This window comes from Anneissia japonica, unplaced genomic scaffold, assembly GCF_011630105.1.
Source record: "Anneissia japonica isolate Jap-2015-1 unplaced genomic scaffold, ASM1163010v1 scaffold287579_len849171_cov184, whole genome shotgun sequence".
NCBI lineage: Eukaryota > Metazoa > Echinodermata > Crinoidea > Comatulida > Comatulidae > Anneissia > Anneissia japonica.
This window is the reverse complement of record NW_022755335.1, coordinates 591502-619113: the sequence shown is the minus strand read 5'-3', so window position 1 is coordinate 619113 and position 27612 is coordinate 591502. Positions and strand designations below refer to the sequence as shown.

General features: G+C 34.9%; 2 protein-coding genes across 2 annotated transcripts in view; both read right to left on the bottom strand.

The window, feature by feature from the left end:
- Positions 1 to 98: 98 nt before the first annotated feature.
- Positions 99 to 7201, bottom strand: LOC117123421 (the record flags this gene model as incomplete). Its single annotated transcript, XM_033269324.1, is given in 5 exon segments — positions 99 to 1120; positions 1605 to 1704; positions 2422 to 2463; positions 2905 to 3037; positions 7005 to 7201. Coding segments are annotated over 4 exon segments (1192 nt in total), but the record flags the coding sequence as incomplete, so codon positions are not given.
- A 2003-nt stretch (positions 7202 to 9204) lies between these two features.
- The window catches only part of LOC117123400, a 20714-nt gene continuing 2306 nt past the window's right edge, over positions 9205 to 27612 (bottom strand). Inside the window, exons 2-14 of the mRNA XM_033269299.1 lie at positions 19616 to 19637; positions 18776 to 18883; positions 17911 to 18054; positions 17479 to 17589; positions 15888 to 16031; positions 15391 to 15510; positions 14713 to 14841; positions 13975 to 14040; positions 12351 to 13127; positions 12022 to 12132; positions 11060 to 11236; positions 10656 to 10766; positions 9205 to 9553 (exon numbers count right to left, since the gene is read on the bottom strand). Of these exons, the coding sequence (XP_033125190.1) occupies positions 9441 to 9553; positions 10656 to 10766; positions 11060 to 11236; positions 12022 to 12132; positions 12351 to 13127; positions 13975 to 14040; positions 14713 to 14841; positions 15391 to 15510; positions 15888 to 16031; positions 17479 to 17589; positions 17911 to 18054; positions 18776 to 18883; positions 19616 to 19637 (2133 nt within the window). The 3' untranslated portion in view covers positions 9205 to 9440. The remainder of the gene's footprint in view (positions 9554 to 10655; positions 10767 to 11059; positions 11237 to 12021; positions 12133 to 12350; positions 13128 to 13974; positions 14041 to 14712; positions 14842 to 15390; positions 15511 to 15887; positions 16032 to 17478; positions 17590 to 17910; positions 18055 to 18775; positions 18884 to 19615; positions 19638 to 27612) is intronic.

Below are 27612 nucleotides of genomic sequence, written 5' to 3'. Positions count from 1 at the left end.
TATATATATAATGCATCGGATGCTTTTGAATACAATTCCTGTATGCTTATTAAATATACGAAAAAATAAATCAATTTTGTATTAATATAATCTCTAACCTTTCTCATCTAACTTAGCAAAAAGCTCAGAATTTTCTTCGTCTGCTTTTTCGATCTTTGTAAGTTTTTTCGACAGCATTCCAAGTATTCTGTTATGGGAATTTTTCCCTATACTTCCATGCTCCGTCGTGTTTCCCTCAATTTCAAATGGATTTCTTAGATCTTCAAATGGATTGTCCAAGTCTGCGTACTGACAGACAGTTGTTGACTGCACCTTACTTCCGTAGATGGTCTCTATCACCACATGACCGTCTTTTGGTAGCGCAGGCGGCGGGCAACACTCTAACTTTTTGGTTGAAATTAACATCATATTCTCTTTACACTCTACGTCACAGAATTTCAAAGACGCGATATCAGATTTTCGCCAACCAAAATTTTCACCTGAAATAGTAATCTTTGTCCCGCCGCCAGTGTGCGCTGTCCATGGGAAAACGTCTGTAATTCTAGGCTCCTTTAACACTGACCGACGTTTTTCCCAACTCTGAGCAAGTTTTGAATGGTCAAACGTTTTACGAAGCTTCACATGGATTTTACTTTTACGTACCTTTTCTTCTTCTTCTGAAACACTTTCAGTATTTGTGGTTTGAACGATAAGGTTATCGCCATATTCTTTTTTTTCATCTTTGCCAAGTTGATCTATCTGGAAAGGAGTACTGTTGCACCGACGCAGTGAAAACTGCCGATTATTATTCATTTGTTCCTTGTATTTTCGTGATATTTTCGGAGACATATGCTTTAGGAATGTGTCCAGTCTTCGTCCACTTGTTTGCTGTACCTCCATCATTTCCTCTCCATCAGTATGCTCAAGCATAATTGACGGTATTGCTTTTGAATAGCCTGTGACCCAGCAGTCAAATATCAGCTCTCCTCCGAGGCTTGGACGTTTCTTGTAAGGGCCTAGTGACATTCGTCTCTTATTACTTGAGTTACTGATGTCTTCCAAAGGAACGCAGACGGAGCCAATGACGTCTTCTTTGTCCTTTACCGTCAGAACTAATTGCTGATCCGATCTGATGATGCTACTATAGAGTTAAATAAACAATTTCAATGGTTAATTAGGCCTATAACATGTTTTCATGCTTATTGCGCAATCACTAAACAAGAGAAAATTACAGTAATTGTCGCGTGCTCATCTGATACTTAACTTAAGCTTGGTTATTACTCGTAGTGATGTATCGAATGGCCCAGAGGATACGGTCTGAGGCCTCTTCAGCCTATGCCAGATGGTGAATGGGAGCGAGGGAACAATTTCCCGAACACTTTTTTGTCTTAAAGGGTGTAAAAAGGGAGATGCCATCTCATAGGGAAAGCAACGCGACGGCGCGCGCACAGCGGATCTGCCCAGACTGCCACCGCCGATAATTAGCGGACGGTGACGTGTCGTCAAGCGCTCAGAAAGAGAGGAAGAGAGCAGTGGTGGATTCGTCGGCGACGTGGTACGACCATGTGTGCCCGGATTAAGAGGCCCACTAGGCGATTTTGGGCCCGTGGTTTGAAATAACTTACAAAATAGACTCTTCATTCCAGTCAGGGTTGCAATCCTTTATTTCTGATGTCTGGTACCGTTCATCGCCAATCCCGAAAACGACGGATGCTTTACATTTTCCTGATGAATAATCAGTATATCTCATCATTATTATTTATCATGTTCACATTCATTTTTATAAGAGTACGGTATCGGATTATCAGTTTATGGTTATTAGTAATAGAATATTAAATTATTGACGAAAGTGTTGAGGCAAAAGGCCTGTCGCCACCAATAAGAAACTCTACAAACACAACCGAGCCACCTTTAGATCACAATGTCATCGAAGCCTAACTTACTGTAACCGTAAAAAACATAATACAAAAGTGTTATAAAGATAGCATGAAGTTTATCGCGTTTTGTCAACAGTAATACATCATTGTTTGTAAACCGTGTCGACGTAGGTTCCTCTGATTTAAAACGGAAATAAACCGTTCCGCAGGGTTTACACTTCAATGAGCAGAGGGAACAACCTTAGGTACACCTGAAAACCCCACAACCGGCCTCAATTTTGAATATTCGTTCATTAAAATATGTTAAAGGAAATTATTTTGTCAGATACAAACAAATATAAAATAATGAGATAAATGGTACACACGTTGTTAAAGTAGGCATTGGATGGACAGCAAAAAACTGACGTTGGCATGCCTAAAGCCATGGAGGCATAATTAACTAACAATAGCACAAGACATATCTTTATAATGTTTAACTTCTGAGAAGCAAAACCACACGTTCTTGTTTCCAATACCAAGCCGTACCTGCCCATTGTAGACCTACCAATCCACAAAGTATACCCACCTCTTCTTGATTTGCGCACCTTTAAGTTTCTCGCACCGTGAACTAAAATAAAATGCAAAAAGGAAAACAAATGAGATAAATACGCAAGCGCAACAACGGCAAAATATCATCATCGACAAAATAATTTGATAGTGATGTTCAGTATACATCTGTAATAATTAAATATGGTACTAAAATGGAAATGGTTTATATTAACTACAAACTTTTCACTTGGTTACCAGTCAATTTAATGGTAAAATGCAAAGAACAAGAAACGGTATTATTTATGGGTCTATAAATTGACGAGAAAAAATACAATAAGCGTATATCGTGTTCAATTTTTTAAACGGAAATAATATGTATGGTAACTGCACCAAAAAAGTGTAAAAAACCCTATTAATTATAGGATACCCTATTATGACATTTCTACAAGATTTTCAATTGCATCAAAATACAGACGGTGCCCACATTATATAATATAGCCTTATAAAACGGGTTACTTACCAATGACTTTGATTTCAGACGGCTCCATGCTGCACTTCTTAAAAAGGCACAAATAGGAGAGTTAACGATGACCCCAATTGGGTTAAAATCAGGAAATAACACTACGATATGTTGCTAAAAATGGAACATATCCCTGGATAACAAAGAAGAATGAATCAAGTAAATTCCCGTCACGCAAAAGCGGAAGTAAAACAAGTGGAGTGTGCGTCCGGAAGGACAAACAGTAATGTAGTTGCGTTATAGTGCGATTTATGGTGCGATGTTATGGATGTTAAAATTGTTTCAAGAGTTGACGTCATAATTAATTTCGATCGGCATTATTAAAATTTTCCGTGACCGCTTGTGTAGGCCCCTATAATTTAAACAAAAAAAACTTTCAAATAAACCTATCTTAGCGGAAAGAGTTTCATCCAGATGTATAACGATTACTTTCAACTCAGCTGAGGTTATCTTTTTGGCCTGTGAGATCAACTCTAAAAATGATTTGGCCCTTCAAATAAATTAATTAACACATACTGTACTTTTTTTCAAATCCTGTATATGAATTTGAAGTGAGATATAATTTTTATCATAACTTTCAAGTACGGGACTTTAATCGGTTTTGATATAGAAGAGTGATTTGATAGTGCCAAATGATTAGAAAAACAAGAAAAGAACCGTATAATAGGGATTTTAAAAGTATCGTTTCTTGAGAAAAGTACAACACAAACTGATCAATGAATGGTAAAGTACTTATAAATACACGCATAGGAACATACCAAATTGGCCTAACTGGGCGGTTCTGATCGTACATTTTTATCATCAAAAATGTAGTCATCCGTAACTGCTACTATTATTTATATTATTTATAATTACTTGGAATCGTCACTGTTATATAAATTCTACATTAATACTGTCTCTTATACACATCTAGATGTGTATAAGAGACAGTATATATATATATATATACACTATATACACTGTAGTACAGTATTTACAAGTTTTGGCTATCGATCTTTGATAGGCTCACAGTGGATGCGTGTGTCTACTGCTTGACATTTTCTTGGGCTACTTTTAACTCATCCACGCTTTCGGTGTTGGTAATTCAATTCAATAACTATGTTTTTAAATAGAAACACGACCACCTAGCAATGCTAACAAGAGAAGTGTCGTATCTAGGATTTGTGGAATAGGGTGCTGAAAGGGAGTCCGGACCACATCAACGCCACCATTGTTGGTGTTGAGGTGCGAATATTTTCAGTACTGTGACCTCTGGATGGAACTTAAATTACCTTTTTAAATTGTTTTTATTTGACAAATTGAGTCAATAAAAACGAATTAACGTATTATACTTTTAATTGTGACATAAATTTGAGCTTCAAATATTATCAGATTCATGGGTGTGGTGTCATCATCCAATGACAAGAATTATTGGTAATATTTATATTACTGTACCCTACAACAACCATATAGAAAAGTCGAGTTATTGTGATTATCATCAGAAATATTTAATATTTATAAATATAAAGCTGGTATTGGTCATTTGGATATACTGCAAGATTAATTTAAGTAATCGTCACCAATTGGCGGGCACAAGAATTTGTTATAGAGGGGAATACGTTACAAAGACGCCTGCAAGCGATTTTCAACTGGTTGCTGGTCTTGATAATATCTATGTTTATAACATATTGGAATATTATTAGTTTTTGGAGCATGAACTAACGTATTCAAAACATTGGAAAAGCCAACTTTTTAGACGTTAATTCGAGGTAAAGTTAATATTTCAAAAGAAACCTTAAAATAAAAACGAAAAACTGGACTGCATACCACTAAATTTTTAGATATGAATATCATTTTTTTCTTTTTTTTTCTCTTTTTTTGCCGAATTAATTGTATGCGCTGGTTAATTTACGAGCGGCGCTTTTGTGCGTAGGACTTAGAACAACAATCGATTGTAACGCCTGGCAAATGCGCGTCCTGTCCGTGTTTCTATTAGTTGTAGTCCATGGGCACGAAAGTATCACCTACAAAAGTTTTCTAATACTGTAACATTCTTGCCAATCAGTAATTCCTTATTTTATTTTTTTTTTCAACATTTGAAGATGGTGCTCAGGCACACCTTGAACACGCCACCAAAGAGTCTGGCTTTTTTTTTTAGTGTAGCTCACTGTATCTAGTAGAGTATTAACATGGGGAGGGGGAGACTAATAGGGATAAAGGATTAAGTGGGTTTTTTTGTTTTAGTGTAGCTCACTGTATCTAGTAGAGTATAAACATGGGGAGGGGGAGACTATATAGGGATAAAGGATTAAGTGGTAGAGCTCTGATACGCGATCTCTAACCATTGGCGGCGCAAACGGCAGATCTGAGGAGCAGGCTCGGGATCATGTCATTTTGTTGAAAATACTGCTTTGAAAACGCATTTTTACAATCTGAAAGTGGCATTTCCGCCTGCCATAAAATTTGTTCACCTCAGCCCCAACCATGGTGGGGCTGAGGTAAATATGGGCCCTTATTGAAGGTGCCGGACTCCTCGTCGGGCAATTTCTGGAGCTGACATTGTTTTTAACTATTTACAATAATAGTACATGAGTGGATTTCTTTGTGCTCATAAAATTTCTAGTGATAGGGTAGGAGAACCCGAGGTACAGTTTTTTTTATCCCCACCGTTCCCAATGCTACTGCATTCCCTCCTTTTGACAAAAAAAAAGGCAGGCCTATCATATTGAGTTACACAATGTATTACCGTACGGCCTGCCGCTGGTCTCAAACAGATTAGAACTGGCCACCAGGAATACCTAGGACCTAAACTAATTGAACACATCAGGCAATGTTTCGGTTTTAACCATAGGCCTCTATCTTATGATGAAGTCACAAACTTTAAAACGTAGGAACATACAGACCTAGCCCAGTGGCGGATCCAAGTGGGGGAATGGGAGCTGGCCCGTGCTCCCTTAAATTTTACAAAAAATATGAAAAAAAAGAGGAAAATTGCAATCAAATCTAGGTCTGAGAGTGCCATTTCCGGCCATCTAGAGGTGTAATAATCATAAAATATCTTACCTCAGCCCCAACCATGTTGGGCCTGAGGTCTACTCCCGTCTGTGAAAATCCCGGCCTGGGGCCCCCTCTATTTCGAATTCCTGGATCCGCCAGTGTTGCCTGCCTGTATTGGATTGGATTTATTCGGTGTAAACACCTAGGATAGCCCACGAAAGTCTAGAAGAAGACTTATTTCCAGTGGGGTCCTTTTGGTATTGGACAGTACACCGGGAGACAATCCCTACTCTTTTCCGAAGTTAACGTGCACATGGGCCATAAATTCACCCGGGACCAACGGCTTAAACGTCTCATCCGAAATAGGTACGCTATTGTAACTTGTATTTCAGCCCTCTAGCTGAAACACAAGGAGAAGCAGCGATGGGAATTGAACCGGGGACCTAGAGATCTCCACGGTTCAGCGCACACACAGTAGCTACCACCAGATTAGCCGACTGAACTAAGCTGCTCTCTTAGTTCAAACGAACAAAGTGATATCATTAATTATTTAGGAATATTATATTTATTATGTAATATGTATATTATATTATAATCATAATAGTTATGTAACGACCGATTCATGAAATGAATCATACGGTATTTCTTTGAATAAAATGAACCGTTTCATTGTGCACATATTAAACCAGATGCAATGTTCATTGTGCTATCAAAAATGCAAGACTGTCAAATCAGATTGAAACACCTGAACTAAACGAACACGGAAATGCTGTTAGGTTCTAAAGCAAATATATCTTAAAATGAATAAAAACTTTAAAGTTTGTATTCGAACGAACATGAAAAGGCACGACACTCCGGACACAATGCCATTCATAGAATCTAAAAGCAACTACAGCAGTTACCAAACGGCCTAAATTAGTATACAAAGGGCATGTGCAAATTGTAAACTGAATTATACTTCGTACCATCGTACGTTGTTTACATCAAAACTGAATCATTACGTCGCATTCCAGTCAAATTAGAAGCATACCAACAAGTCATTTAAGCCATGGCCGTACTAGCCTTAACTTAATTTCCGTCTCTTTAAACACCGTAACCATAATACAACACTGACTTAAACTTACCTTTGAGCTTCAAAAAAAGCATTAATATGTTTGACATGTAAATAAAAGGTGCCCAAGCTGCGGACTGTAACGATCTTTATTCCTACAGTATTTGATTTCCGATGGTGAAAGAATTGATGAAATTGAGCCTTGAGGCTCTAAATCCAACCTCTGATTACATTCCCAGAAAGCAGGAATTGAGAAGTGTGTACGCATGTGCAAGGTGACGTATTTTCCTTGTGTCATTCGATTGGCAAAATTTAGGCTACTACAAAAATAAGGGTTTTGTGTGGTGGGTTTGAAAATGTTTTGGAATATGTTTTGGGCTATAAAAATGTTACTTCGTTCCCCTAACTGGAGTTTTATCCATCATCAATATCTAGGCCACTGGTGCTACATAATACATTAAAGAGTATTCAGTGTTGCAAAATCAGTTCTCTTCTAAAAAGCAAAACTAAACAAATTTGCTACTATCTATGTTAACTTTGTAGAGACATTAATAAATATTTTCAATGCAAGGAAGAACATAATCAAATTTAGGAATAAAATAATTTCTGATCTGAGAATAGAAAGAACAAATTAATGTAAAATGGAATTCAACTTCAATTACAGAATTTACAAAAACTACATTTAAACAAAACTTAGTAAACAGTCTACGTTTAAAATCTTCTAATACTTAATTTTGAGTGTAAAGTAAATTGTTCAAAATATTTCTGTTTATTAAGGTCAATTAATCTAAATTTTTAAATAAAAAAAACTTAAAAGTTCTTGGATAAATCTGTTCTTGTTTTCAACTTTTCGAAGTCAGTGGAATGTTTCATGCTTAGCACAACACGATTCAAATGCTATTTAAGCATAATGAATTGGATAACGAAGATCAGAAAAACCGCAACTTACATACCGGGTCTGACGCTGAGCCCATGGAATCAAACGACCCTGTAATAGTTATTTTAGGTAAATTTATTATAATTATGAAAACATAATATTGTTGTCGTTATAACCATCACAGTACAGTACTGTAATGACAACTTAATGTCTTGATCAGCTTTCGAAATTTCATTCAAAATAGTTCCACGTTGGATAGACTGACAAAATAAAATGGTATTTACAAAATTTAATGATAAATATATACATATCACAATGAATGTGCGTTTAACAGTTAGCCATTACAATTTACCATACTGATACTATTAATAATATAACAAACAGATAATCATAATAATAATAATAATAATAATTATTATTATTAATATTATTATTATTAATACATACTAAATAGTATTATGTATAATAGCAACAACAATCATAACAATAACAGTAGCCATATAGTAACAATACCAATAATATTTATAATAACAAAACAATATATGTATTTATTAGGCGTATACAATAAATACAACAAAATACCACACAACACATTTATGGTACGGTTTGTAATTGATTAAAATAATATACTGTAGTAAATTTACATAAACGTCAAGATAAAAGAATATAATTTAAGCCAGCACCATATCGTAGTTCATAATAAAGATTTCAAAGATTTTTGACTATAATAATTTACAATGCTAAGATTAGGCCGTAGAAATTGTATTCGCAATCTTTTAATCAAAGAGCGATATAAATATGTGCTATTAAGACGTAGTAATAAGCCTATGTAAGAAAATTATAATCCATTTTGGCTTTGTGCAAACAAATAAAATTACGGCCTCTTATTATCATCGTTAAGTTATTATATTTATTACTTGAAAAATGTATAACCAAAATATAAAGACTTTGGTAGGCTTTGGCAACAGTAACGTACGGGTGTAAGGCGACAAAGAATAAGCGGAAACCCTGAGCTTCCCTTGCTTATCATTTGTGTTGCTTTCATCTTGATTATATAGGCCTATATAATAATAAGTTGTTTTATTCTTCATAAGAAAGTTCGTCAATACAATTTTGCAAATGATTACTCCTTACTTTCATGTTTAATTTATTTTTGTCTTGGAATGAAATCAAATTGGTTCGTCATAATACAACATGGCGTCCATCTCCTGAGATTGCTCTAAAAACCAACCGTAATTTTACCAATGTCATAATATCTGCACTCTCAACCCAGTCAATATTGCAGTCAATCATTGGGCGCGCAAGTGTTTCCAAATTTCGTCTGTAATTCTTCAAGCAATATTTATTTTAGATTAAATATTTTGGTCCGTGTGTTTCCACGTGTATTTTTTTTTTTTTATTAACGACAATGAAAAACTAAAGGGACGCGGGAATACAACACAGCAACCGTTGGTAGCAGTACCGTGCCCAGTAAAATAAATCACGACACTTTTCTCTTGTATCTCCAGATAAAATAACCTGGTAGATCACATCTAGTATGTGGCTATCCTTCGAAACTTCAATGTGTTTATACGTGCGTTACAAAACACATCACGTTCATTGAAGCGTCCAAGAAAGTGGTAATTGATTGGTTTAACAAACATTGCAGCTTTTTCTACAGTTGTTGTACATGTAGTGTGGATTCTTCTGGCACTCACCACGGAATGCCCAGTCAGGACAGTTAGAATTGTCATCTCCACATGCTCCTACATAAAACAAAAAACGATACAACAGTTTATAAACTACATAGGCCTATATAACACTGATAAGTACTTCAACAAGTAGCTGTATAAATCTTAATGTAGTCGACTATAAACAGCACCTTAAAACGATTAATGTCAAAATTAGGAAATATTTTTAGTGCAGTAGTATGCAAGTCAAATACCGGTAAGGTCAACCTTAACCGCCGGTTAAGGTTGACCTTATCGGTATTTTTTTTTCTAAATGAACACAAATAGGCAAATTAGGGGGTGAAAATAGGGTTTTCATAACCTCGTGACAATATTAAAGCCATATAAGACACCAACCTCATATCCCAAGCCTAAGAACAAGTCCACAAACAACAAATTATTAATAAAGACCAATTTTAGAACCAATTGCATATTTTTAACTAAAATCTTTCGACAGCCTTCGCGTCTTCTTGTTTTTGAATGTTCGTTTACCTTATTCTCGACTAATATTTCATGGGAAATTATTTGAACATACATATTTAAACATTAAAGTAAAGTATAGAATTTAATGATAATAATAACGTAACAGCAAAACTATCAATACATTTCTTACCTTCACAGGTGTTGCAACTAAAAGGACAATTTCTTCATCCATTTATATTATAAACTGAACTGTGATATGTTTTATAGAGGTCAACTGAGGTCAAACTGATGTTAAATTATAGTTTTTTCTAAATGAACACAAATAGGCCTTAGAGCTGAAACTCCGAACATTACATCTTAATCACATGTATCAGTCATAAGTAGATTATACTAAAATGTAAATTAGGGGTGAAAATAGGGTTTCCGTAACCTCGTTACAATATAAAATCCATATAAGACACCAACCCCATATCCCAAGCCTTAGAACAAGTCCACAAATTATTAATAAAGACCAATTGTAGAACCAATTGCATATGTTTAACTAAAATCTTTCGACAGCCTTCGCGTCTTCTTGTTTTTGAATGTTCGTTTACCTTATTCTCGACTAATAGGTATTTCATGGGGAATTGTTTGATCATGCATAATTAAAAATTAAAGTGAAGTATATAATTTCATGATAATAACGTAATAAAAACACTATCAATACATTTATTACCTTCACAGGTGTTGCAACTAAAAGGACAATTTCTCTTCATCCATTCTGAGTTTTCGGAGCATTGGTTTGATTCTGCCCAATCTGGACAGTAATCATTCAAATCCCGACATCCTATAGAATATAATCACATTTTGCTCTTTACGTTTTCATATACATTAAGAAGCTCCGTACAATAAGTCTACGCTTTGAAGATATTTTCCAACAGTGGCACGTACAAGACAGGTTGTGAGTCATTGGAAATAAATAAATGTTTGTTTATTTTACGGGTCGTCCGTGCATCCATTTTCCGTTTATAACAGGAAACTTTCTCTACATTTTATGTCATTTTTTTGTATTGTATTTGAATGGACGCTAAATAAATAAAGTAAAGTAAATTAGTATATCTGTTATATATTTAAACGTACCATCTTTTGGACTTTCCGTAGCATATGGGTCTGCTGTTTCAGTGGTGGATGGGGAAATTGTTGTAGCATAGCAAGTCCCACACGTCTTCTTGCAGAACATATCCATCCACTCTGGGTTGATAAGGCACTCTCCTAAATTCGCCCAGTCTTGACAGGCTTCATGTTCGTCAACACATTCTGCAATTAAAACAATTCCATATTATCATGCATATTAGTTGTTTGTAAGTGTATCAATCGATGAATTATTTTTTTTAAATAGTGGTGGATATAGATCGTTGAATGAGATTCTTGGTAATCCGATTTCAGGTCTTGCTTTCAAATCCTGTAATGTCATCTGTATGGGGTTTTAATTTCTCATGACTAAACAAAATTCCACCACCAAGTCTAATACTTCCATTCTATAGTTGGCGAACAGTGGTACGTAGATGAAGATTTTCTTAATCTAAATGTTTGACATTTTCAGGAGGCCAACTTGTACATTCCCTTGCTTTTCCTTTATCGATTGTAGACGCTGCACTAGTTCAACTAAACGGATCAGATTTACGCAGTCAGCTCAGGTTTTCAAACAGTACGTTACTTATTCATTCCAAAAGTTATTGTTTTTAATTGTATATAACTTGTACACTGTTCATCGCTTTGATTTGAAAAGCGCTTTATTAATAATTTTATTTTTATTATAAACGGTTACTTCTGACCATTGTGCGCCCTGACTAGAAGATAAGCACTTATGTTTTATTTTACTCTTGAGAGAGTCCGTACTTCCATAAATACCGTAGTTTTATATTAATATGTACTATCGTAGATACGAGACATGTCATAGGTATTACTCTGTTTGATTTCGAATAATTATAATTGGAGGAATTGATGGCAATGACTATCCATAGGTAAATAACGGACCATCAATGTATGCGGAAGTATTTTCAATGTAATTATGACTTAAAGTGAATTATTAGTAACTTTACCTTCATCGATAATATCTTCGTCTGACTCCATCTCTTCCTCTTCAATCGTATTGTATATATAACTATTGCTACCGTCACAATTCATCAGCATCGGAGTGTTCTCAATCGTTCCTGTTAAAAGAAAAACATCAGTAGAAAATACTTGCATTAGGCAATGTATAAGTAAACTTTGTCTATGTTTTATATAACTAATGCCGGTTCTTTGCCCTTTAATTGGATGTGAAATAATCTATTTCAAAATTACATTAAATATTGGCTAAGCCTATAAAAAAAGAACTTATACTATCTCAATCGAAAAAAACTATTTTTGATTTTTTACAAATACCCACCCTTTGTATTGCATCTATCGGCCATACGATTGGCACAAGGAAACACCTCCACCATAAGGCTATAGAGAGCAGGATCGTAGCGCTCCAACTTCAAGCGGGTGTTGATCTCGTTATGACTCCCAGGCATCCGCTTGGACTGTACATAAAAAAAACTCTGCACACCCTCCGCGAAATACTCTTCACTTGTATCGTCTGCCAGCGTATTTACCCATAATCCTGTTCTTCTGGCATTCCAGTACGCCAGACGGAGTCTTTTCTGAAAGTCTGTTATTTTTGTAACGAGAGCAATTTTATGAATAGTATGTGCTAAGTTATGGACAAACAAGTCTTCTCCTTTTTTAGAATCATTTTTAAAACATAAAATGTTCTCTTCAGCACCAGTAACGATTGGCATATGAAGTGTTCCAGGCAGCCCACGTACATCTGTGTTAAAGACTTCTGGGAGGTGCGAGTGTTCCGGAATGTTTCGAGTAGTCTCTCCTTGGGCCATCACTGCCACTCGAACGTATTTTATATACATAGCGTGTCTTAGATCTCTCCTGTCGGCTAAAAGGAATCGAACAGTGTAGCAGGCTCTTCTTAGCGCGGCATCGGACACTCGGTGAGACCCGACGATTGGAATGTTATAAGCATGGAGGTATTTTCTGTAGAAGTAACTTAGACCGAAGGTCTTACGAACATTTACTGGAACTCCAATGATCTCACTGCACTGCCATTTGTCCGAGATGCTACCGGGACGTATACCAGTGTTTCGTTGCACATACTGCATCGAGACAGCTAAATATTCAATTTAGAAAATGGAAACATGAACACGTATATAATAGAGTTCAACGTTGATCTAAATAACAGCCTACACTTATTGTTATCATCCCCCTTCTCCACATCATCATCACCATTCATAATCATTATAATCTTCATTATCGTTATTATTATTAGTTTGTATTATATATTTATTTTAATTTTATTTAATTTCACCCCAACACCGTATACGCCAAAAACATGGATCATACACTAAATACAATATAAAACATGGGCAGATCGAGATATGTCTAAACAAAGGGGGAGGGGCAAAAGGGGAAAAAAGGGTGGAATTGTCGAGACAACTCTACCTTAGGGGTTCCAGAGGCATACCCTTGCGAACCTTTTGTTTTCTAGACGTCCGTAAATAACCTCCGAGACGTTTTAGGCCATAATTTTTTTTTCTTTCCAAAAGGAGGGTCGGGGCCGGCCCGGCCCCCTAAATTCGCCCCTGTAAAATCATCATAAAAACGATATAAATAACCAATAATAGTAATATTATCATTATCACTATCATTATAGTAATTAATTATAGTGTTTTCATAATGTGTAATTTTAAACGTTGAGGTACATTAACTATCCGTTGATAAACAAATATATGTTTTCGTTGATTTCCTTAAGTTAGAAACACAATAGGCAACAGTTTGGCTATCAATATAATCCTGCGTGAATGGCAAACTTCAATATTGATATTCTAATCGATTTGGCTTCGACATCATTCATACATATCAACCGAATAAAATAATTTAAAATTCGGCAGCCCGAAAATCCCCATAATGGTTTATTTTCAAAACAGTCAAACAGTCAAAATAGAATGTTGGCTCACCATAATCATCGGAATTTCGTAGAAAATGTAAAATTGGTTTGTTGTTTTCTGTAACTCGACCACCAGCTGAAAATGGAGATACGTTATGTATTAACATAATGTGAAAGTTTCCTTTTATTTATATACGGTATATAAGGCAACCTTCTTTTTCGTACACGCAGTTTTCTCTTCTTCCGAAGTCCAAAATGTACCGTATATATAATTATAGCTTTTCCACAAGATGGCTTTAGTTTATTTTAAATTATATCATTTATATATATATATATATATATATTATAATTTAATATAAATATTATATTTATTATATATTTTTATATTTTATATAATTATTATATATTATAGCTTTTCCACAAGATGGCTTGAGTTTATTTTAAATTATATCATTTATTTATATATTTTATATAATTATTATATATTATACATATTATGAATATATTATATATATGTATATTATATATATAATATATATGTATATGTATATTATATATATAATATATATATGTATATATATATATATATATAAGTATAGGCCTATATATAATATATACATAATATATATAATATATATCATTTTAACAAAATAGAATCATTACATGTGGGAGATTACTGATGCATTAATGACCGATTCTATTGATACTCAATTATATAAAATTAGGACAACAGTACTTTTTAAGAAAACGATTTTAAGGTATTAATGGCGTTATTGATAAACAAATCAATGACAATCAATAAACCTACGTATCCCATCGTCTCTAAAACAATGTTTACATGACATTGGGCAGTTAGTACCCATCCATACACTATTGAGGCTGCACTCATCACGTTCAGCCCACCCAGCGCAGTCTGCATGAGAGTCGTAGCAGTACTCTGTAAAAAGCAAAGGTGGTACCGTTATTAATTGTCCTGAGTGATTGCTGATTGATTAGATTTGTTGATTGATGGAATAATTGACAAATTAATTGATCAGCGAAGGCTTAAATAGAGCAAGATAATCTACTATGAAACACAGAAAGATTTACTTCACATGAGGCTTCTTTGCATGAGATGTACAAATTGGCAGTTGATTACTATACAGGTTAAAAAGAATGTACAACCCCCCCCCCAAAAAAAAACTCCCTAATATAATTACAGTGTTACAATATGTGTCTTACAATTCAATGTTTTAATTTAATGTTTGAGGTTTTAGTTTATTCAACAAAGACAACAAAACTAGACAAAATTTAAGAACTGTAAAAGAATCCATCTCCCACTCTCTCTCTCTCTGAGCGCTTTTCCACGTCGCGCCGTCTGCTGATTGTTGGTGGCAGTCTGAGAAAATCTTCATTAAATACGATCCGTGCACGCGTTGCCGACTTGCGTTCTCTATAGAAGCGCGTCGGCCGACGACCGCCAGGTGTCTCGCTTAAGGCAACTTACGACAATTTTCTTCATCAGTGCTGTCAGAGCAATCTTGATTTCCATCACATATGAACCGCCGATCCAGACAATAATCACCAGCGGCACATTGGAACTCGTTGTCCCGGCAGTCTATCTTACCTAACATGGTAAAATAATAGGATCCCAAATAATTATAATGAGAAAATAAACCATACATTTCGAATCTGGTCAGATCCTGTCTCTTATACACATCTAGATGTGTATAAGAGACAGCAACATAGCATATTAATCACGCTACACCCGATTCTTAATAGTTATATTATTACTAAAATAGATTCCTTTGAGTCTTGTTTTATATTAACAAATGTCGACAGTAACAAAACTGAAAATAATGAGATCGAAAAAACATCTCAAATTCAAGTTTATACACGCATGTGCATGTCAAATGCCAAAGCATATAAAGAGTCTAGACTACTCTGTTACAACAAACTACTGAGCTATAATAAATATTATCATCTTTCCACGAACAAACTCACTTAGATCAGTGTCTGGGATGGACGAACATGTATTGTTATTTGCAACCAATTGATATCCAGATTTACAAAAACACAGATAGGATCCTGGGTAATTGACACATCCCTGTTGACACGAATCAATGTTCCGATCACACTCGTCAATATCTGAAATCAGGAGAGAATTAATTAGAAACAAATTAATAACTTTAAGTTTCCAAATCAGCACCGCGCCAAGATAATTATTTGGAGGGCACTCTACAAGGTCGTGTAAGGGATTTGAGTAACTCGTGTACGGGATTTGAGCAAGTTGTTAATACTGTATAAACTGTGTATTAAACAAACGACCTTCTTAAAGACCAGTGCACTGGGAAACGGTGTTTTATTTTTATTAAATTAGGGTTATTATATAAATAATTCAATTCAGGTAAGTGCGGTTGAAGCAGCTGGAAAGACGAAATTTCTTCTACATCGTATCGGCACCAGAGACAATGATTTTTGGTTGCGATCGTAACTTCTAACCCATTTTTAATAATGATTTGGGATTTTATCGTTAATTCAACAAACCTTATTGGCCCTTATCGTTGTCACAGCTGCTGCCGACATATTGTCTCATTAAGTGGGCTTGTTTGGTTTCATAACAAGTCTTCGCCTTTAAATTTTGGTCACAAAGCCTCATTTTATACTACATTGGAATCAAACTGCGCAAACAGATTTTAATTTCGGCGTGACAATCGCAGTACTATTCGGAGCTGCTACCAGGGTGGGATAAGTTAGCCACAATTCTCCTGTGTATTGTCAAATGATTAAGGCTCAAAAACAGTTTTAGTGCCGTTAAAGTTACAGTCCCACCACAATACCGTGTCAAAAAGTACGTGATTCAGTGAATTTTAACGATCAAGCAGACATGCCTTGGTGCGCTGCAAAAATATGTAATTTTGATGTTTTTATTCAAAGATAGGTGGATACGGGTTTCTAAAGAGATTATAACATGAGCACTTGGGAATGATGTCACTTTAACTTCATAGTGGGTATAGAATAAGGGATTTGTGTCGTGCAATTCGTTTCAAATTTCTAATTCATACGCGAGATTGTTATTACGCCACAGGGGTAGTTCAATATTATGGTAAGTGTACACGTGTTCATAGGGCGGTATATTGCATTTCAATGACGGCTCTATTACAACCAGTAAAAGATAGTAGACCTAGTGTATACAGTTTTAGGCTACTGTGTTATTGTTGTAGTAGTGGTCCTACATATAAATACAGTAGTCGAGTAGTATAGTGGAATCGTTAAAGCCACTGCAAGCACCTCTAAGTGCCTAGAATTTGCACTGAGATTGTAAAAATATTTTTCCATATACCTGTATTATTAACGACAAAATCATTTGATTCTTCCCCGACAGGGGTCATGAACCCCTTCCCTCTTTCCTTGCTGGCACCACCACTTGGCAGTAGGCCCGCCTAGTAGCAGTAGCACAGTAGTAGTGGCTATAAATACTCGATTGTGTTTGTGTAACGACTATTACAACACATAGCTACCTTCATATATATTAGACTATTGCACATTTCATTTTATAGAACAGTTGGCGGTACCAATGGCACATGTTCTTTACCTTCGCATGCTCGGGAAATGAGGTTGTACCGATATCCTTCTCTAGGACAATCACATCTACAAGTACTCGAGTTGAGGGTTGCATCGTCCAGACAGATCTGCCCTCTACATGCTAAAATAACAAAATGTGAATGGCATTAGTCGCCTGCATCTGTGCATCTGAGTCGATTTGAACCACAAGCCGAGGAGAAGAGAGAAAGAAAAAGAATTTAAAATAGGAAAAGATAGGGGGATAATACAGAAGAAAAAGAAGAAAAAAAAGAAGAAGAAGAAGAAGAAGAAGAAGAAAGAGAAGAAGAAAAAGAAGATAGTAAATAAGACAAATGAGAGAATGAAGTGAGAAAAAGGATGAATAAATGAATAGAACGAACATACGAAAGAACGAACGAACCAGCAAATGAATGGGTAAGCAAGAAGACAGACATGTACGTACGTAATACAATAGGAACTTTATTGCACTGCCATCCGTTTAGATGAAGTATCTGACCAGGTGGGCAAATGCATCGGAAACTTCGATAGCTGTTAGTACAGTTGCCTTGACAACGCTTGCCAAAGTCGGTCGCGCATTCATCGATATCTAAAAGAATAGAGTTATCATTATTCAAATTAGTGCCGAAAACTTACTTTAGCTTTGTGATATAGAGTGATTTTTAGGGCGCAGATCTGTTTTGAAGGGTGGGAGGAGCAGTCGTAAGTTGAAAATTTGAGGAAATAGTACCTTTAGATGGCCGGAAATTACACTCTTTATATAGTAAAATTCTTCGTCATTTACTCTGGCTCTCTAGCGTCCTTTCGTTAAAACCTGGGTCATTTTATGCAGCTCATTTCAACAATTTTCTGGAATATTGACTTATGAAATTACATTGCGGTCAAATAAAATAATACTTAAAAATATGTGAGGGGGGGGGGACGTTCTCCATTCCCATAGATCTGCTCCCATGGTGATTTTACTTATCGACAGTTATATAACATTCTAAATATGTCTACTATTATTCCAAGTATATATATTTTTTAAATATTGACACTCCCTCATTCTGAATTTCATTCTCTTGTACGTAGGCTTACATTTATTATTTCAAGATAAAGTGTATCATGCAATCAGAGCATAATATTAAACCAACGAAAATGTGTGTACTGTATTACTATACTGTAGTGTATACTAAATGTTGTTACATTTATCTGAAACTATAAAATATATCATTTAAAACAATTATCTGTATTTACTTCAAGGAAGAATTATTATTTTATTTTTCAATAAGGAAAAGGGTTCAAGTGCCATTGGGTCGACGCACACCTACCGACACACTTGCGTTTTACACGACTGTACTCCAATCCGACTTTCTTGCACTTACAGGAGCAGGTTATAAGATCGAGTCTACTGCCACCTTTACAGCGTAAATCACAGGCTACAGGAATAAATGGAAAGAGTATTGGAGAGAGAAACGGAAACAATAATTTACGACCTGTTTTGAAATCTGAGCAACCTCATTGAAGAGGTAATGTAGGATGCTATGGCATGCATTTGCTCCCCCATGGAGGAATACCGATAAGTTTAGAAAACTAAACTTATTCCTCTATGGTCCCCTTGAGGAGCTATTTTTTTCTTTGTGTATTATTCCCGACCACTAGCCCGCCTAGCTCTTTCCATAACCCCTTTAATCAATAGGGCCTACTAAATATACCTATTATTATTATTATTATTATTATTATTATTATTATTATTATTATTATTATTATTATTATTATATTATATGCCAAGCTTATACAACTGACTGCCTCGTGTTGATTAAGGAAGGCCTTGACGTAAACACTATTTAAAAGTATGCTTATATAATTAAGGTTATAGCAAATGAAAACGAGGAAGAAAAAAATAAATATTTAAAACAATATGTTCTGCCTTCTAAAGTGAATGCTAATAAACTTAAATTAAGGGAAAAGCACAATTTCCTAATGTAAAAATCTTATATTATTTTATAAAATGCATTTAATTTTTCTTTTCATTTTGTTTTATATTGACTAATAAGAAAAGGAAGACAAATAAAGTTGGGTGAACCCCACGAAAGACAAAATAAAAAACAACCCAGTATTTAAAAGTACATACGAAACTTATATACTTATTAAAAGCACGATATACCTACCTCCACTGTCAGTACCCCTCTCCTGTAAGATAAAAATGGAAACGTTAAGTATTGCAATCATAATTGCATAATAAAAAATAATGATGATATACAGTACTTTATGATTATGATGGTGATAATTATGATGATCTTGGTGATGGTGACAACATAATAATAATGTTATTAGTAATAATTTTTATATTTTAATTTTCCAAACAAATTATGATTGATCTTGATATGACAATGAATGATGAGGATGATTGTGATAATGATGATGATGGTGATGATGATGATGATGATGATGATGATGATGATGATGATGATGATGATGATGATGATAATAATGATGATAAATGAACGTGTTGTGCAATAGGCACGTCACATGGAGCTGAAGTAACTGACCATAAAAATAATGATGGAAATATAATTTCGTATTTTGTGGATCATTGGGTCAATTTAAAATCTACTATTGTTGAAATAACGCAGCTGGCTACAGAACTTGTAAAAAAATTAATATACGATTTCGTACGCATGACTATACCTCGTCCTACCGTGAACAACCATTCGAATGACCGCAGATTTCGAAAGCTAGAAACACTTAAGCAAGTAATGCGAGGGGTGCACAGGGCATGGTCCAATTAACAAGGATAAACACTTTAACACTTCGAAACGCGATCGAAATAACCAACATATGGTGAAATGTTTTGATGATCAACATCCAGGAGGTTTCTATCTAGGTTCAGTGACGAAATTGGGAGAAAAATCAAAGCCTCGCGTCTCTTCTTTGGCCTACTCGCACAGAAACATATTTTGGCAAAATTAGAATGTTCGGAAAGTATGCCGGTACGCTGATTCTGTATCAAATTGTTGGTACTCACAAGGCAACGTGAGTGTCCAACCACGATCCCATTTAGTCCAGGACAATCAGAACATTGTGACACAAAATTAAAATGTTATATTTTGTGTCACGAATGGGACTAAAAGGCAAATTCCCTAGAATGTGGCCATACAACGTCATCATGATGTCATTGACTCTGAATAGGCATGAACATGACCCCAAACATATTCAATTGTAAATCTTTTTAATGGGAACTTCATTTATCTGCTTATTTTCCTAACTTCACGATATAATACGCATATGATTATGATTGATAATGATGAGAGGTGATGCCATAATGATACCAGTGATGATGAATGGTGATATGGAGAAGGGATTGTGGGTCGTGGGGATGATGAAGACGAAATGATGATGTTGATATGGGAGGTTGAAGATAAGAATAATGGTGATGAAGATGACGAGGATAATAAAACGATGGCAACAACCAGGAAGATGATGCACAAACGCGATGATATTGGAATAAAGTGATGCTTAAGAAATTTATATAGATATAACACTGATGGCAATAGTGACAATAAAAAAATAATGATTAATTCAGTGCTGACCACTATATGAGCTGGCGTACCGTATCTGATTCATAGTCTAAGCCTACACTACATACCACAGTCAATAACAGACTGAGGGGTGAAATGTCGGCATGAGAAGCAAAGTGCCGTTTTAGAATACTATGGCGTAGGCCAAAGAGGACTACCATTAAAAAACATCTGTAGTTTTACAAAAATTTAATGATGATGATGATAATGATGATGATGATAATAATAATTAACGATGACAGTGGTGTTGAGCATGTGTAGGCTAATTGGCTAGGCCTACACAGCCAACCTCATGCTTGAGAGAGAATTTATATAGCTTATATTAATGATGCTTTGAAGGAGCAAGACGAACACAAACAAATATTACGTAACTTGAGGAAACTTTAACAACAGTTAATAGATTTTTTGAGAATTTGAGTGCGCTGCCAATCCACGAATCAGGCATCCCACCTAAAGACGAAGATGTACAGTAGGCATTCCTTTATTCATTCATATTACACTTATTCAGTTAACCAAAAGCAAAAGGAAAGAAAAAGGGAAAAAAATCAAACAGTCTATTACAAAAAGAATTGATTAATTTTTAACTGGAATCAAACGTACAAGCAAAGCTTGTCTTAGTTTAACCCCCGACGATAAATTTTTAAATAATTCTTTTATTTTTCTTTATTACGTGTCATGTCATTATTACCTGTTTAAAATGTTTTATCAATATCACATAATTTTGGCCCATAGACAGAAATAAACAAAAATTGAATTCTTTTCAGTCTTACAAAAGGAATATGGGTAAATTTGAGTTCTTTGGATAATAAAGAATCTTTACCTCTAATATCCCAACGCTAATAATACATCAGAAATATGTAATCATTACATCTATTACGGACACCTACTGAGATTTAACTGGCCTCTCTGTATGTTGCAGTTGTCTATAGTTGGTTCGGGGTTCACAAAACGTTAGCGTACGTTTCTTTGATCAAAGCCACTTAAATATCATCGCCAACGCTGTTATAAGGATATTAACAAGCGTGACCTAATTAAATCGCCGTTGGGGCATTTATTCAAATAAACGAATGTTATTTAAGTATAAACGGTAGTACTATGTTGTAATGGAAATAATAAAACTATCTTTTATGGGAAATGATAACATAATAATCGCAACGGCAATACGGCAATTGTTAAGACTAATGCAGTAGATATTATTAATTAGGCATTAGGCTATAGCTTAATAATAGAATAGGGGTAATTAATATTATTATAATAATAGAGTAACGTATTTATCATTACTGTAGTAGGAATAACTACATTAGTCGTTAATAACAAAATATTAAATATGATGTTAAACAAATTAATACAGCCAGACAGTTACACCGAAACAATTTACACAAGCCCAACATTGGCAAGCTTTGGTTTCAAATTCCTCCTCGTACCAAAGCCCATCAATTGACTCTGCAGCATCTCGCACTTGATGATGATGATGATGATGATGATGATGATGATGGTGATAACATGATAATGATAAGGGTGATGATGAGGATGATGATGAGGATGTTGATGATGATGTTGATTATGACGATATAACAATAATAATAATAATAATAATAATAATAATAATAATAATAATAATAATAATAATAAATAAAAAATAAAAAATTAAAATAAATAATAATAACCAGCCCTCTCGCCAGGATTTTTTTTAAAAGTGTGGCGGAATTTCAGAAAATGTTGTCCAAAAACTTTAAAGGGTGGTGCACAAAACTGTAAAGGATGGATACATTTTTGGTACTATATATGGGGTCAGATACGACGCAGTATGACCTGTGTCCCAAAATTTAATTTTTATTATTAGTAGACTATCTACCTATAAAATCGATTAAACAGGCCTCCTGGACCACTTAAGACATTTTACCTTTCCCCTCAATTGCCTCCCCCCCCCCACCCAGATTTCAGACGCTGGAGCCGCCACTGGTCGCCTTACACTCCCATAGGTATCTTGGTTTAGCCGTACATTTTTTTGAAATACCGAGCCGAAATTCAGTAAAAAAAAACGTGTTTTATAAAAAATTCACGCAAATTAAATTAATAAATGTTGTTTTATTAATCACTTCACTTAATATTGCAATCATCACGGTACGGTACTGAACGCGCCCTCCACTAGTCGACCAGGGACCTCCCTGTGTTCACAGGTACCTACTTGCACGCACCAGACGGCGTACGACGGGATCCTGTAGTCGGGCTTGAATATGAAGGCGGTGCCTCACGGTGACATGCGATTGAACAAGTAGGCTACTGTTCCCACTTCGGGTTCGACACTTCGGTATTTATGGTTGTAACGTTTTGAATAAAATACATAGTAAATATTTTTTTAGCGTGGCGCTAACATTTTAAGCGTGGTGCAATCTTTGCTTATTTTTCCCAAGCGAGGCGGTCATTTCGTTTTTTCGTCCAAGCGTGGCGGTCCCGCCACGTTTAAGTATAGCTGGCGAGACCCCTGATAACTATTACTTTTACTTCTGTTTGTAAAACAGAACATAGGGCTTTTCCTCGTGGCTATAATGTGAAAAGATGTTAAAATTACAAAAAAAAAAAATAATTTAAAAGTCAATCGTGAAACAACACACGAAAACAAATGAAATCATACAGAACATTATGAAGAAAATTCTGAATTTTAAACACATGAAATTCACCAGACGTCAGGGAAACTCGAACTATAACTGCTGTTATATTACAAATGTATAGAATGGTGTCATAATTTGATATACAGATGGTTGATATGGTCTTTGCTTTGACAATGTTTGAAGAAGATTCAAGCACGAAGTAACCAAAGTGCCGGTCAGAAAAAACTCTGTGCAAAAAGAAAAAATAGATTAAAAAATATATATATAAAGAACAAGAACAACGGCTATTTGTAAACAATCAGGTAAAGAAAAGCAGGAAAACTAAATCGACGTTAGTAATACTCCACCTATAGCTGCAATGGCAATAGTGATGTTGATATATGGAAACTTATGCCTATAACTATGAGCCGAACCTGCGTAGGTCAGTGCTTTTTTAGTTCATAGCTATTCAGTGAGTGAAAGCAAAAATTGTTCATGCATATCACGGTAATTGTGCGTTTAACCTAGCTGCAGCTGGTTTAAACGCTTTAGAAAACGCAAATTGAGTTTATATAATTTAATCAACTGTCCAAAAAACTTTTTAAATGGTCCTTATATCCACACCCTACTCCGGATCGTCACTAAAATGTAATCATTTATTCATTGGACCATGGAAAACTGTTCTGAAAAGTTTCATTTAGATCCATTTCTAAGTTTTTAGAGATATTTAGGTCTGAGACCGTAGCAATTTAAATGACCCTCAAATTCAAACCCGAATCCGGATCGTCATCACAATTTAGTGTCTTCCCTTTAACTTGGTTAAACTTTCCTGAAAGTTTCATATTCAGATCAGTTTATCCGTTTTTGAAATGTTTGATCTGACATTTTTCTTTGAATGGTCCTCATATCCACACCCTACTTTGGATCGTCACCAACATTTAATCATTGCTTTATTGGACCATGTCAAACTATTATAGAAAGTTTCATTTATATTTATATCCATTGATACGTTTGTTGAGTTATTTTGGTCCATGACGTCAGAAATTAGAATGACCTTCACACTTACACCTTAAACTGGATCTCCATCAAAACATAATAATTTCTTCCATGTAACTTGGTTAAACTTTCCAGAAGGTTTTATTTACATAAGATTATTAGTTTTTTTATATATCTAGCGTGGAGTGTTTGCCTTTAAATCGACTTAATTGGTCCGCACATCCCCACCCCACTCCGATTGTCACTAACCTTTACGTGGCACATCTTTGGTATATAGTCCATATTTGCATAAAGTTTGGAAAAGATGAAAGCATGGAAAGGTACCAAAGTGCCAAGCGCAAAAAACAAAAACAAAAAAAAACCCTGTGCAAAAAGATAGGAAAAACTATATGCAAGAAAAAAACAATCAGAACAAAAACAATGGCTTTTCCTGCTACTGCTAGGAAAAGCCAATTATAATAATATATTATAGTTTACAAAACCAAAAATGTATAAGAATCAATGTAAACAAATTGATAATGAAATGCGACGACTCAAATTACATCGATGATTAAATATCAATGGGCATATCTTCACACAGCACGTGGATGAATAGACAAGAGTAATAACGATCCTAATCTGCTGTATCTAGCTCATGAGAGCACAGTTAGGTATTCTGGAAACGTGAAGGAAGAGGTTAGTAGTATTCTGGTAATTATCAATTTATATTTGCATATCACGTAATTGCAGGCAGTTTCTTAAAAATGCTTATATATCTGTGTTTTAAGGTTAAATATTAGTTGACAAATTTTCCAGGAAAGAATTATTAATCAAATAATCTTAAAGTATTCTTTGGGAAGTCTAATCGTGATCGTTACTATAAATATTTTTATAATAGCCATCTACGGAAGTTTAAATTTGGTTTTTTTTTCATTGCGTCTAAATAATACAGGACTCCAATCTACGACTATGTATTTGATTTTTATAAAAATGATATTTTTTAAATTATAATTAGGCCCCTATATAGAAAATTAGAATCCAATTCGAAAACCGAATAGACGTATTCTCAAATTTCCTTAAAGAAGCAGGTAAACTAAAATCCTTGATAATTAAACCAAAGAACGTAAGTTGATAAGAAAAAAATTTATTGAAGATATGTTTCGGAGTAGCAACAACCCATCATCAGAACAGAACAGAACAGGTGAAACGAATATATAAACAAGCCCTTCTTCTGGACTACCGTATATATTGTTCACTGTTATGCTGCAAATGTGGTACATGGGTTATCAAATTAATGAATAGCTATGGTAAATATATGCAAAGTATCTAGGACCTTGCATATACGATGGTGAAGGTTTTCCCCCAGTTTTTAAATATTCAACAATGTATCTCATTAACTGTTCCCGAGTTTGTTCGTCAAACAACTTTTTTTGTGTCTTATAAAAATTAGTTCTACAATATATCAAACATTTTTCTTCCAGAGCCTGACTTTTAAAAGACTGAAGATTTGATATATCATTTACTTATTCTTTTATTCCAAAGATGTAACATACCACGTAAAGTTCCCTTTTCGTTACATTAAAAGACAGTCCATGAAGTAACTTTTTGCTACTTTATAGACTGTCCTTTAAAATGGGCACTTTGCCAGATTCAAAGAACGGCATATAAAACATAAACGAATAAATCTGAATAGGTGATGTTAACCCAGTGTTAGTAAAAACACTGCAAAAATGTCAAGCTAATAGTTTTACCAAAACTACCGGTATGGTAAATAAGTACACAAATTTAGGCCTATCTTTAAACCACATTTATGACATCTTAACAATTCAAATATTGAGTAGTTGCACTCTAACTTGTAAAGTGAACTATTTTGAAAAAGTATGAGCTATTATAGTAGTTTTAGTGGCATATATCTATGTTTGCGTATGCCTTGTATCGTTGGCATATGGGCCCTGATTCTTGATTACACGAGCTCAGGATAGTCACCTTTTGCGGCGGCTGATTGAATTTCTCCAACTAACTACCAGAGGGCTAACATTTTAATTGTTCTTATTCTAAATATAGCAGTCAGTCAAAAAAAAAAACATAATTAATTAAAGAAGCCTAGCGCACGTAATGAGTGCAGTTCCAAGCCCAGGCTTGGATTGCGAGGTGTATTCGATCGCTTCGTGTCATGTGTAATCGGTTTTTGATTTTTATGTCAAACGTATTTTAGAAAAATGCCAATCATTTCTGACGGCCTGCTGGTGTAACATATGAACAATCGTCCCCCGCATATCCTTTTCCAATTAATCTTACTCCAAACGATATGTCTTCCCTTTAATCAATCCTAACTTTTATTGACTGCAAATCAAATAAACTAATTTATCTGTTTCGCGATAGAATATTTATTTGTATTGTTTATAGAATAAATCCAGTAGCCTAGACTTTTAAGTTTGCCTACCTACTTCAGATACTAATTTGAAAAGTTGGGGAAATGAAGTTAGTAATATGTTAGTTGAATCTGAGTCATAATGGAACCTGATGTTTTTCAGATCTTCAATCATAACTATTATTTTTATATTTAAATGCTTACCCACGTGGTTACGTCATAAACTTTGAAAGTTTGAAATAATTGTTATTAGGTTTGACAGTAGAATGACCATTTTGTATGGGATTGGCCGTCCTGTATGTAGCGCTATTGCAGTGGCGGCGCTACGGGGGGAGGGGGCACACGGGCCCCCCCCTAAATAATTTTCTTTTGCCCTAGATAGTTATCTTTTCCCCAAGTTTCCCCCCAAAAAAGAAGAAGGACCACAACTCGTCTGGTAAAAAAAAGAAATGATATGTATTTTAAACATATTCGTAGACTATTTATCTATAAAATCGATTAAATAAGCCTCTGAAACACCTAAAATGTCATTTCTTCAGGAGGTTCACCTCCTGGACCACCTTCGAGTCATTTTGAGCGACGCCCGACCACGCCTACCTCGGATCACCCCAGCATATTGCCCCCCCCCCCCCCTTAAATTTTACATTGCC